Source organism: Podarcis gaigeae, assembly GCF_964106915.1.
Source record: "Podarcis gaigeae genome assembly, chromosome: 4".
Lineage (NCBI taxonomy): Eukaryota > Metazoa > Chordata > Lepidosauria > Squamata > Lacertidae > Podarcis > Podarcis gaigeae.
Genome location: NC_139677.1, coordinates 41,527,029 through 41,540,078, shown reverse-complemented (window position 1 = coordinate 41,540,078; position 13,050 = coordinate 41,527,029). Strand labels below are relative to the sequence as shown.

The following is a 13,050-nucleotide window of genomic DNA, read 5'->3' as shown; positions in this document are numbered from 1 at the left end:
GAATGTCCTGAAACAAAGTAAACAGGTTGTAATATGGGACTCAGTTGGGGTGTGTTTGTGTGTGAGAGTGGGAGATGAATGAAGATTGTAGCTTTTAGTTTTCCTTACTTCCATCCCTACCTGCAGTTATTCTTCAAGTGTATCTACAACGAGGTTATCTCACTCAATTTATCTTTGTTTTCCCATTCCTGCTTCTCAATCTGCCACATAGTGTTGTGAAAAATGGCATTCTCCCCCCCCCTTTCCCTGCACATTGCGAGCTTCCCCCCTGGACCCAGCACTTTAAAGAGTAAAGTTAATTATGCCCCAGCCAATTTAAGAGAGGTGCTCAATAATTCATTAACCTCTGTGTTGCGTTGGCTTGCCTACATGTAAACAGCACCAATCTGGATAGGTTTTGCCATGCTGAAGAGACACAGCAGCTGCTGCGCAATCACACTCCCATTTCCAAGCTGCCTGATCTAACTCATTTGTAAAAGCAGGACACTGCTAAAAGGTGACATCCCTACCAAGGACTCTGGAGAGATAAACCTACTTCCCACCTAGCAATGAATAATAGCATAGCACCACAGTCTGCTTCATTCCAGCCTGTATGTGGGGTCTTTTTAACCTTGGCATGCAATCTTGAGAGCAAGGTCCCATTTTAATATTGTAACAGTGCTTATTTCTGGCGGACAAGTTTTATCTACTGCTCTCAGATATGACACTAATGCCCACCGTTAATAAGTAATAATACTGTTAAGCTCGCCCCACTTCTCCAAGAGTTGAAAAGTTCCACTTGACCCAGGAGTGGTTTCCTCTGAAAGGCCACTGAAGGCTTCAGAGCATTTTGTAGTTGTGCTTATTTACAAATATACAGTCTGAGCATAGATGGAGGAACAGCTTAAACCTGCTAACAGACAGCCAATGCCCACTGCTCTCACAGCCAACACCCTAAAATTTTCACAGAGCCCGAATTTAGCTTTCCATGTCTCTTTTTCAGTCCAGCTCAAATTGGAATCTAGGTGTTTATCATAGGCACCTAGATTGCAACATCCTCAGCTCGGAGGTCTGCTGTTCTAGCCATGGAACAAATTGCTGAACTATTAGCATTCATTTGCCAAGCCCTAAGCTCCAGATAAGTACAGTGGTACCTCGGGTTACATACGCTTCAGGTTACATACGCTTCAGGTTACAAACTCCACTAACCCAGAAATAGTGCTTCAGGTTGAGAACTTTGCTTCAGGATGAGAACAGAAATCGTGCTCCGGCGGTGCAGCAGCAGCAGGAGGCCCCATTAGCTAAAGTGGTGCTTCAGGTTAAGAACAGTTTCAGGTTAAGAACGGACCTCCGGAACTAATTAAGTACTTAACCTGAGGTACCACTGTATTGCTTCAGGGCAAGACACTCTCATGGCCCTTCGACATTCCTTAACTGGACTCCAACCTTCTCTGGAATGGACTCACATGCCTTGCTATATGCTAGTCCTCACAATTACTTGTTAAAACTTCCTCTTCACGTACCCAGTTTTCTCAGGAATGGTCTGTTCTGCTTCAGTGCCTGTACTTTGCTTTGTCATCAAAACATTCGCTAATAAAAAGATTAATCTGCTTGCCCGCTGAGCACAGCCTCTGCTGCAGTGGTTCAGCATAGCAAAGAGAGAAGCTTGGCTGGCTGGCTGTCACCTGCTCATCAAATGAACCGGGCAAAAGAACCTTCTTTAGGCCAGATGCTGTCAGCTTTACAAGCTCTTACTGTCTCTTTGCTAAATTAGGAAGTTGACTATAAAACCTACAGGGCTGAAGCTCTCCTTGTGGGAAACCACCTGTTAAAAATGACCGAGGGAAATTTAGGGCAAACTCAAGGGAGATTTTCACCAAAGAGCATCACTACAAGTACGTGCCATTACAGGTGAAAGGACAATAAGCCTGTAAGCTAGCAAATCCAAGTGTGTTCGGGTTTTTTTTTAATATAAAAAAAAACATGCTTATAATCTGCAATATCCTTGCAGTCTAGTATATCTCTGTGAAACATGGACTGCACTTTCCATTCTTAATTAGCAGTTCTTGTGGCAGATGAAGATTGCAGAGCACCAGGAGGCAACTCTGTTGCCACCAAGGAAAGCAGAGCATTAAAAATGAATGCGTGACTCATTCTAGTAAATGGGTCCATTCTATTAAGACAGCTGAGCAACAGTATATTGGGAAACAGCAGAACCTACCAAAAGAATGTGGCCAGCTTCCAGCCATCCTTGTGAGAAACACTAGTTTATCATCCTGAACGCACTTGTGGGATAAATCAGTCTCATATAACCAACATGTTTAACTAATTAATGCATGAAGAGGTTAAGACCAGAGTAAGCTGTCCTGTCAGGCTTAGCTAGGTCACGCCCCTCGCCTTGGGAGGAAGCATTCCCAAACACTTTGTTCATTTCTTTTCCAGCAGGTGAACCGACCCGCAAGCCAACTTTGTGTTTCTATACGTATAATTTAGAAACATTTACCACTTTTTGTAACTTAAGTTAAACTGAATCTGATGTCAATAATTATTGTAGTGTAGTAAAAAGGTTGAGGAAAAGACAAGTTTTAAAAAATAATAATAAGGAAGAGCAGAAATGCTAGAGGGAAGTGATTTTCATAGGAATGGGGTAGAAAGGAAGAAATGAAGTAAGAAAGAAGAGGAGGGAGAGGTTTAAAAAAGAAACTCAGCATGAGTTATGGAAGAGTTCCCCAGGCTCATCTTGTAATCAGCGTAGCTTCCCCATTGCTTTTCTCTGTGGCTTTTCAGAAAAAGGTCTAGCTTTTTCTAAGCGTTCTACATGAAAGCATTAGGGAGGCCTTCATAGGTGGTGGAAGCAGTTTATTAAGGACGAATTAGGGGAAACCTGAACTCAGTGGACACACTAGGAAACTTAGTAATATATGATGCTCAGGGCTTTGTAAGGGGTCACCTGGAATGTCACAGCAGTCCTCCATTGCTGCTGGAGAGTCTGAGAAACAGGACTCCCATCACATCCTGGCTTAATCCATTAAGTGAAGGGTCCTTTTCAGCCTGAGGATTTCCTTCTAGGCAGCCTTCCAGGGTCCACATACCAGAAGTGGGAGGAGCCAGAAGCAAAAGTGGGTGGAGCAACACATTTTAATTTGCTCACACCTCCCTTTCTATCCTTCCCATCTAGGCAAGCAAGAAGCATTATCAGAGTTCCAAGATACTGTTACACAGGTTGGACACCACCCCCAATCTCTGCAGAGTGGTAGCAATATTCCAGGGGGTTCCAGGAGTCTGTGTTCGTTTGATTTATTCACATATTTACACCTGAATTTGGAGGGAGGGAGTCCAGATCTTACAGTGTGGCCATCTCAATGGTGGCCTCTTCCCCACAGCAGTGCAGCACTGGAATCCAAGGCATCCCTCCTAGCTTCCCTTCAGCCAGCCTGCCAAAATGAGTCTGTCTTTGTTCTCCTTTCTCTTCGCAGCACACCTCTCACCTAAACAACTCCTCTCCATCAATCTCATATCACAAGGCTAGGCTTTTAGAGACATATTTTTCCTGTGAGCACAGCCTGCTCCCTTGCCATCACCTTGGCAACTCATCTTTCACAGACCTGAGACCCTTCCTTTGATGCACTAAAGACCAGCAATCAGCAGCTTGATCTGTTAACATCTTTGCTCTTAACTAGCCAGGCTGGTCTAAATAAGCCAGCACAAGATTCCTTGCTGGGAGGAGCACAGAGAGAAACACCATGTTGCACAACCAGACACCTTCATCTGCCCCAACTGCAACGAAACATCTCTCCCATATTGGTGGGTACAGCCACAGCAGGTGATGCAACCTTCCAACAGTTTGACTTAATCCACAAAGGCGCACTCCTCCATTGTCTCCCAAGACAGACGGATGCCAACAACAAGGGGGGTGCCCCCCCAACTTATCACAATACATTCTAGCCAGGCAAAACACTCAAAAGGAGTGCAATGTAGAACTTGAGAGGTGTGTGGCAGGGAAGGGTGTGTGGTCTGAGGAGAGTTCCGTGGGCAAGCCTGAGAGACCAGGAGAGTCACATTAGACCTTTGGGTCTGAGGTTCCCCATGCTTGTATTAAGAAGTGCAGACAGAAATTAGGAAATCTGTATCACAGGGTCTCCTACAGAAACAGATGCTTTGCAACAGCATTCATGTTTTAAAGACAAGGCCCAAATCAAGTATTAGGAACTGTAAAAATAAATATGGGGAAAAAAGAAAAGAGGATTCTTCTTGATATACATTTCCATTAAAAAAACAAAAACAAAAAAACCTACATGTGCGTGCAGTTTAATTTTGGAAGGTGCTTTTAAACTGTGCTCCTGTGGCCTTAAAAATAAAAGTGTGCTTTGTTTTCTGGTTCTTTTCCAGCTGTTCATGTCCTATTTTCAATTTATTCTCTTTCTCCAGGCACAGAAAAGAATGGGAGTATTTGCACCCAGCAGGTGGGCTCTTTTCATCATTTGGGAAATGGCAAAGTACAGTTGCGGTGTGTTCCCTGCTGTTTATGAGCAAATTGTACGTCAAACCCAGTGAACTGAAGTACAGCCCTTTCCTTACCTGGTGATGAGTATCACTTGGCCTCTTGCACAAAGTTATAAGGTTAAAAAGAAAAAGAAAAAAAGAAACGACAAAAAAAACCTCCCAGGCTCTCTAGCAGTCTACTCTTGGCTAAGGAATACAGATTTGATCCCAAACGGATAGATGCAAATAAACCACAAAACTCTGCCTTTGGCATTCTGTGGCTGCCTGTTACAGCCCATGAATCACCCTCTTTCCTCCTGTAATGATTTTGTGTCCAAAACAAAATTATCTGTTACTTATCCCTTTAAATAAATCTTTGTCCAATCGTGCAACAGTTAATATGCTGAGTAGATTACTTGGTTTGGATTACTTTTCTTAAGGCTGATTTCTCAATGAGTTATCTGGACATTGCCACTCTGGAGTACAGATAAGAACAGACTTGAGTGAATAATTCTCCAACCAGAAACATTGACATTTAGTTTGGAGGGATTTTCTTATTGAGTAACGTTCGATCATGTGAGTCACTGTGCCACCCACACACATTCTGAAGTGGCACAACCCCAGTGAGAACTAGGCCCGAGTTTCCTAGGGTTCCTGTTGCTCAAGATTTCCACAGTATTTCCCCTTAAAAAAAAGAAAAATTCTGTGATAACTGGTCATTAATTTATTGCAAACAGGTTTGATGTCAAAAGTCACGTCTTCTACACACTGGATAAGGCTATCAATGGCCACCAGTCCTGAAGTCTGCATCTTACCCCCCTTGCACCTACTTCCTGCCATCTAAAATTTGAGCCAAAAGTTCTCAGTAGGTAACATTCAACTCAGCATTATAAGAAATGACAATGCAATGTAGCATACAGGGGTTTGTGGACGTTAGAGGCATTCTTTTTTACTGAACCACAGGAAAGCTCCAAGAGTGGGCTGAAGTTTCCTTGTGTCCCTGAATTATACTGATACACTGGGATGAGAGTTTGGATTCTGAGGATCTTGGGCTTTCCTGGCTCAGCTGTTGCTGAGACAGTGTCAGTTCCTCGCTGCAGTTCAGCTTAAGTCCATGGAACTTATGAGGTGCAAGCAGGGGTAATCTTTGGTAATATGGCGCCCTGAATGAGCCCAAAATTTGGCGCTCCCAATTGGATCTTCCCAGTTACAGATCTTTTCAATGTTGCACCCTCTTGGCTTGGTGTCCTGTGTGGGGAAACCACCTGCACAGCCCTAAATCCAGTGCAATACGGGGCAGGGAGAGACTGTCCAAACCCCTTCTAGCTTGGACACATGACCTAACAGCCTGGTGAAAACCAGCCAGCAGAAAGGGTGGTGTAAGTCAAATTCTTCCTGAATGGAATTTGGAACAGGAGTAACTTAAGCTGCCATGACTTACACGGGTGTACATTACACCAGCTTTCTATAGTTAGGATTGCTCTGTGGGTGTGTTTAAGTAAAGGTAAAGGGACCCCTGACCATTAGGTCCAGTAGTGACCGACTCTGGGGTTGCGGCACTCATCTTGCTTTATTGGCTGAGGGAGCCAGCGTACAGCTTCCGGGTAATATGGCCAGCATGACTAAACCGCTTCTGGCAAAGCAGAGCAGTGCATGGAAACACTATTTACCTTCCCGCCAGAGCGGTACCTATTTATCTACTTGCACTTTGATGTGCTTTCAAACTGCTAGGTTGGCAGGACCAGGGACCAAGCAACGGGAGCTCACCCCGTTGCGGGGATTCGAACCGCCGACCTTCTGATCGGCAAGTCTTAGGCCACATCCCTGTGGGTGTGTTTAAAGGGTGCCAAATGTCCACACCGCTGTGACACAGTCAACCGCTAACAGGTCTGCCCTGAAGAAGTGTTGATCTTCAGTATAACCAACCAACTTCTATTGGTTGCCTGAAGCAAATTAGATGCTAATGGCAGTGGGAATCATAAAGCCATTCATATTAAGGCTGTCTTTCTCACAATGAAACCCATGTGCTTGAGCTTGCATTGTGAGGGCTAAAAATAGCCCAGCGAAAAGGGTTTTCCTTGAGCACTTCCATTATTCACATGATGCGGAATGTTACATAAAACAAACAGGGCACATTTTACCACAAAGTGCTATACGCAAGGATCTGAGGAAGTATAAAACATTTCCACTGGGGACAGAAGCACTGAATATTTTTCAAGGCAAATCCAGCCTGGGGAAAGGAGTATTTTATTTATTTATATATATTTTTTTACTGACAAGATATGAGTGTTTCATTTCAGTCAAAATTAAGTAATAAAGCTATGCCTTTACAAATAACCCCAGCCTTTTGTTGCCTCCGTTCCTGATATGACTGAGATGTGGTAATAATGCAGCACGTTATCAGATTGGGTTGGGGAGGCTGGAAGGGACAAGGCAAGAGAAGGGACAATCATCTGTCTCTGTCTGGCAAAGGCCCATCCAGAAATCTCAAGGCACTGATTTCATATTTTTTTTCATAGAATCATAGAGTTGGAAGGGACCCTGAGGATCATCTGGTCCAGCACCCTGCAATGCAGGAATATGCAGCTGTATCTTATGGGGGACTGAATCTGCAACCTTGGTGATATCAGCACCATGCTCTAACCAACTGAGTTGTCCATGAGGTAAGTTCACATTTTGGAAGAAACAACCCAGCACTGAAGCAAAGAAGCAGCAGCCAGCAATAGGGAACAACCCATGCACATTTATGGAATATATGCTTTACAAACACACGTCGCTCACGCCTTAGCCACAGCAATATGGCTGAAACACTAGGCTGTGTACACACCATACCTTTAAAGCACATTCAAAGCACATTTCAAAGCACACACACAAAAACACTAAGGCCACATACACGCTATATGTTTAAAGCACATTTTCTCTCTGAAAGAATTCTGGCACTGTAGTTTGTGAAGGGTGGCTGGGAATTGCAATTCTGTGAGGGGTAAACTACATTGCCCAGAATTCTTTGAGGGGAAGAATGTGCATTGAATGTAGCATGTGTATGTATGCAGACCCTCCCTCCCTCCCTCCCTCCCTCCCTCCCTCTCTCTCTCTCTCTCTCTCTCTCTCTCTCTCTCTCTCTGTACCCTGTTCATATTAGATGCCCAAATGTTTACTACAACATTCCCTAAGCTAGAAGCAGGCCATTGCTGCTTCTCCAGCTAGTTCCTGAGATATGCTTCCACAGTTGCAAAAGATTTCCGCCCCTCCACACTGTGATGCATAAAAGTGTTTCACACATGAGCCCTCTGACTGTACGTATTTCTGAAAGCACCGAAACTCATCTGCACTTCTTGAAATGGCTGCAGGTATCACAGAGTGAGACGCAAATCCCCCTTTTCTCTTTCTTTCCTGCCACTTCTGATTTGAATCATGCAGCACAGAGGTGTAAGGAAGAAGCAGCTGATAATGACAAGGATTTTCTGAGGAGTGGTGACTGCTTGAATTTCTTGGCAGGCCACTTCAGACATCCAGGGTAGGGGAGCTAAATGAGAGTGAACTAGCAAGCTCTTTCCTAAGTAACATGTATGTAAATGTATTTTCATCCTTCCCCATGTATATGATAATGAGACACAGATCCACACTACTCTTGTAAAACATTTGACTTTTCATTTGCTTTGAGATCAGCAGCAGGGAACCTCAAGCCCTCCAAGTGTCCCTATTTTCCAGGGAGGGTCCTGGATTTACAGAAGCCGTCCCAGTTTTTGATTGGATCCCAGAATGCCCTGCTTTTCTTTAGGACGTCCCTATTCTCATCAGAGAAATGTTGGAGGCTATGGAACCTTTTCCAGCCCTCAAACAGCATTCATTTGGTCGACCTTCTGGGGAAGCGGGGGAGGGTCAGATGCAAATAAAGGGGTGTGTCCAGAAGCAAAAGTATGTGGAGCAACAGACGAGACTGAAGTCAGCCTTGCAAGAATTTAGTCTGCACACTCATCCCCTCTCCTTCATTCAGCTAGGCAAGCAAGAGGCATGAGCACAGGGCAATAATGCATTCCAGCCAAGCAAAAGCATTTGAAGGGGGCACAGGACAGTCAGTGAGAAGTGTGGTCTACAGAGATAGCATGGTCCAGGGAGAATCTCAAAGGCCAGAGAGAGTGGCTTGGAGGCCCACATTTTAAGCATGCTCCCTGTTTTCCAATATGGTAAGGGTCATGCCCCCAAAGAATCCTAAATCCAGGATCCCATTTCCTCCCTATATTTTGGCTGATGCATGACTAATGATATTCAGAGTAGCAAGATACACCAGATCATTCCAGTTGTACAGCTGTTTTCAGGGGGCAAGATACTTCTTTTAGACTGGTCTGCTGGGGCGGGGGGAAGCAAATCACAGGGTCATCTTTATAATATAGAGGAAGTAACTGGACTTCTGGGTATTGATGTACAGTAGATGTAGATTGAAGCACCTTGTTCTGTCTGCAGGTGCATCTGCTCAGGTTATTGCGGCATAAATATGCAAAGCAATTAACACGTCCCCCTGAGCTCCAGTTTTCTTGATCCCACCAGTATTAATGTAACATCAGTGCTAACAACAGAATCAGCGTTGTCAACCCTAATACAGAGGTCGGCTTTTGCTGTTGCCAGCCTTTTGGGAAATATCCTGCTTGACTTGCCACATGAGACAATAGCTTCTTGAATTATTCAGGGACAACAGAATAAAGACTTTGCAGCATGCACAGTGCTTCTTGCTTTGATCACAAAGGCAGATACTTCCCTTATAATGCAAAATTACCCTAGTTTCAAAAATTATTCTTGTTACTTAGCACCAGCCTTGGCAGAGATGTAAAAAAATCCAGAAGTAGGGGGAAGTTCAAGAAAGTTCTTTTTTATTGTAAGAGTGTTGGTATACCTGGATTTTTTTAAAAAAAGTCTTTATTTTTTTTAAAGAAACTGGAGATGAGGAATTGTATTGAGGACCTTTTGCATGCAAATCATGTGATTTATATCTAGACCATGGCCTTCCTCAAAGCTAGTCTGCTTCCCTAAGTTCAGCACAGTATTCTTTCTTCTCTTCCTATGGTTGAGAATGTTCTTCTAAATAAAGAAGAGGGTTGGAGAATATATATGATTTCAAAGTGATTTTTGTCCTCATAAATGAGACAGCATTTCTTCATGCAAATTCCCAATGCAAATTAAATATTCTGGATGTGACAGTGATGCTAGATACAGTTTTGGTTGCTCTAGCTCATGAAGGAAATTGTAGAACTGGAGAAGATGCACAAAAGGGCAACAAAAATGATGAAGGGATTGGAACAGATTCTGTACATGGAAGGTTGCAATAGCGTTATAAATGTGAAATAGCACAACTAAGTGGAGACAGTGGGTAGAGGGTCCCCCCCCCCACATATTGCATAACACGAGAATGTAAGCTAATCTGATGAAACTAATTGGCAGTACAAGAGAAAGTGCTTCTTTACAAAATATCCAATTATTTTATGGGTATCACTGCCACAAGATGTACCAATGATGGCTACGAGCATAGATAGCTTTCAAAGGGGATTACAGAAAGTCATGGAAGATCAGAGTATCAAAGGCTACTATTTAATAACTGGGCTTTTTGAAATTTCCTTGCTCAGGGGCTCCTTGTTCACTGAACACTGTGTGGCAGCGCTGTGAGAGGTGCTGTTGCCTTCAAACTCTACTTGTAAGATTCCTGGAGGTATCTGCTTGGCTACTCCAAAAAGTTGGGCCTTTGATCTGATTCAACAGAGCTCTTCTGTTTTGAGACTAGGCCATGCTCAGCAACTATCAGCAACATTTTAAATACAATGTCCTAAACGTGCAGGTAGGGTTGTTTCTGTTCTGTTCACACAACTGGGTTCTGAAAATGCATTTTGACGAGAGGTAGGATACTTGTCACAATAGCATTCTTCACAGGTGACCCCGCTTTCTTGTTTGCCAAACGAAACACGACACTAATTGCAGTGAACATGTCTGAGTTGTCCAGTGTAATTAGCAGCCATGGCAAGGAGAGGAGCAAGCAGGATCATGGCATACCCTCCAATGAAACTAGGGACATCCCAGTCCATAATGATAATTTTATTATTTATACCTCTTCCAGCTTACTAGGTTGCCCCAGCCACTCTGGGCAGCTTCCAACATATATAAAAACATAATAAAACAATAAGCATTAAAAAAAATCCTTCCCTATACAGGATCAGACAGCTTGTGGGTTGGATAACTCCATGCCCTCCAACATTTATCCAATGAAAATAGGGATGTCCTAAGGAAAAAAGGGACATTCTGGAATCAAATCAGAAACCGGGACAGCTTCTCTAAATAGAAACAGCTTCTGGAGAATAGGGACACTTTGGAGAGTCTGTCATGGCACACGGCAGGATAACGTGCCTCCCCATACTATGATCCTGATGAAAATTGCCCTACCCACAGCTGGTATTGTCCCTAAGAGGAAAGCCTCCATTGGCATAGATGGAGGCTTTGCTTCCGGGGAATAATAGCAGGTGATGGGGCTTAATAAGGTCACAGGATGAGGGGAAGAGTCAAATCCCCTTCCCTTGTCTGGGCCCAGTCCTGTCCGTTCTACTACTACTGAGGTTTCTGTTTACACTGAAATAACGAGACACACATGTTGCACTCATGGCATCAGTGCCACATGCAGATTGGCTCTGAGTCACAACTTCAAAGTTCAGCAGTATAAGTGCATTGTAAATAATAGCAGAAGTAAGCTTACCCATGTATGTGCTAATCTATGGTGAAAGAAGCAGCAGGACTGCCATGAAAGATGTAATGGGAAAGCAGCAGAAACACAGAGTACAAGAAGTCGAAACATACCAAGATCTACATATGGTCAGAACTGTTCTGTTTGACATAAGAGTTCTACTACTTACGATGCCATAAATATTGCCAATTGCCAATTTATGACATCATTTTCATACAACCTCTCTCTCTCTCTCTCTCTCTCTCTCTCTCTCTCTCTCTCTCTCTTTACCCTCAAACTTGGATTGCAGATCTGATTCATTATCCCGTGTGCTGGTGACTCTTTCATCCGCAAGCCATTCATACGCCGTACCGACTCGACGCTTTCATTCCCAATAGCCACAGTCTGTGCCTGTTCCCAGATTGGTCGGAACAGAGAGCAGCAGCAAGAATGGAAATGGTGCAATGATATATGAAACGAAACAAAGCAAAACAAAAAGAAAAGTAAGAATGGCACAGTTATTGAAGAGCATCCTGGTGAACAATGTAAAGCAATTGAGAAGGAGATCGATTGGAATTGGCTATAAAAGTCAAACTAAAGCAAATAGTAGCTGAAATAATGTGATTAGTATGCTGTATGTGTTGTTGTTGTTTGTTGAGAAAGATGGGTGGTAAATATCATATGGAGGTCAAGAGAAAATCAACTTTGAATGAGTAGCTATTGTCAGGACTCCAGGCGATAAATTACTTCTAAAATTCCAGTTCAACATAATAAAGGCACTTTAGCTACTACAATGCAAATACTGGTTGATGGATTGGCAGCTAAAGCAGAATCTAAAGACAACAATGCTAAAAAGAATGAAATGAAGACTGGTGCCTGGAAGACATTCAAATTAAAAGTGACATGAATATTCACAGCAAGCCTGAAATTTGCAAAATATCATGGGTTTGCCCTTTCAATATTGAATATTTCTTTACAGAAAAGCATACTTGGACTTGTTTTGCAAATATGAAAAACCTTTTGTTTTCAGTTCAGGCATTGATAGAAACACAATGAACTCTTGTTTTATATTCTCAGCTCCTTTCACTGACTAAAATTTTGAGGAGATAAAGAAATATATTTTGTGTCTTGCGTGCTAAAGGGAGGAAATCAGAAGAGTGCAAACAATTATTTTTTGGGGGAAAACCATGATTATATGGAGGATAGAGTCTTGTACCTTGTTTTGCCTTCTCTGCCTTCTCCGAAGCCTGAGAAATTCCTTATGTTGCCTTGACACAAAATTCACTGCTGCGTATTCGAGCAAGGCAGCAAACACAAAGAGAAGACACACAGCCATCCAGATGTCAATAGCTTTTACATAAGAAACCTATAAGACAAAGGAAACGGGAAATAAAAATCATGGCATCTTGTAATGAGGAATGACAGATCTGCATGAGATGAAGACAGAAAACATCTACAGAGAATGTGGGCTTGCACAGAGAGCCTTTGTCTTCTGTTTTTACTAAGCACTGCAAACTGTCACATAATCTAGAACTGCACTGAATGTTCTCTAATTTTGCTATTATTCCCTTTGAAAAGTACTACATTTGATCCAGTCAAACAGATGGCCAGAATACATACACACAGGGCTGTATTAAGCATATGCAGTGCCGGGGTGCAAAGATCCACCTGGTGTCCCCCCCAGGTTGCCCAGTCCCAGGAGTGCAGGAGAATGGAGCCAGCCACCCGCCTCAGAGTCTCGCTGGCTCAGTTGCCCCAAACTCGTGGTGCAGAGCCGCCTGCAGCAGAAGAGCCCACCATGGCACTCCGAATGATGGGTGGGCTCTTCCCCAGACTCAACTCTCGGGCCCCAGACTGTTGGCCTGGCGCCCCTGAGAGCCCAGTGCCTG

The 13,050-nt window shown here is 43.4% G+C and overlaps 1 protein-coding gene across 13 annotated transcripts in view; it reads right to left on the bottom strand.

Annotated features, from left to right (window-relative positions):
* Nucleotides 1-13,050, bottom strand: part of GLRA2 (glycine receptor alpha 2) — a 114,529-nt gene that overhangs the window by 9,995 nt on the left and 91,484 nt on the right. For 9 of the 13 annotated variants that reach the window (XM_083734447.1, XM_083734443.1, XM_083734438.1 and 6 more), the window contains 2 exons: nucleotides 12,378-12,527; nucleotides 11,453-11,572 (listed from right to left, as the gene is read on the bottom strand). The exons of 1 other annotated variant lie outside the window; for it this stretch is intronic. In XM_083734447.1, coding sequence (XP_083590573.1) covers nucleotides 11,453-11,572; nucleotides 12,378-12,527 — 270 coding nt within the window. The remainder of the gene's footprint in view (nucleotides 1-11,452; nucleotides 11,573-12,377; nucleotides 12,528-13,050) is intronic. 3 more of the 13 variants (XM_083734444.1, XM_083734449.1, XM_083734448.1) reach the window with 1 other exon arrangement.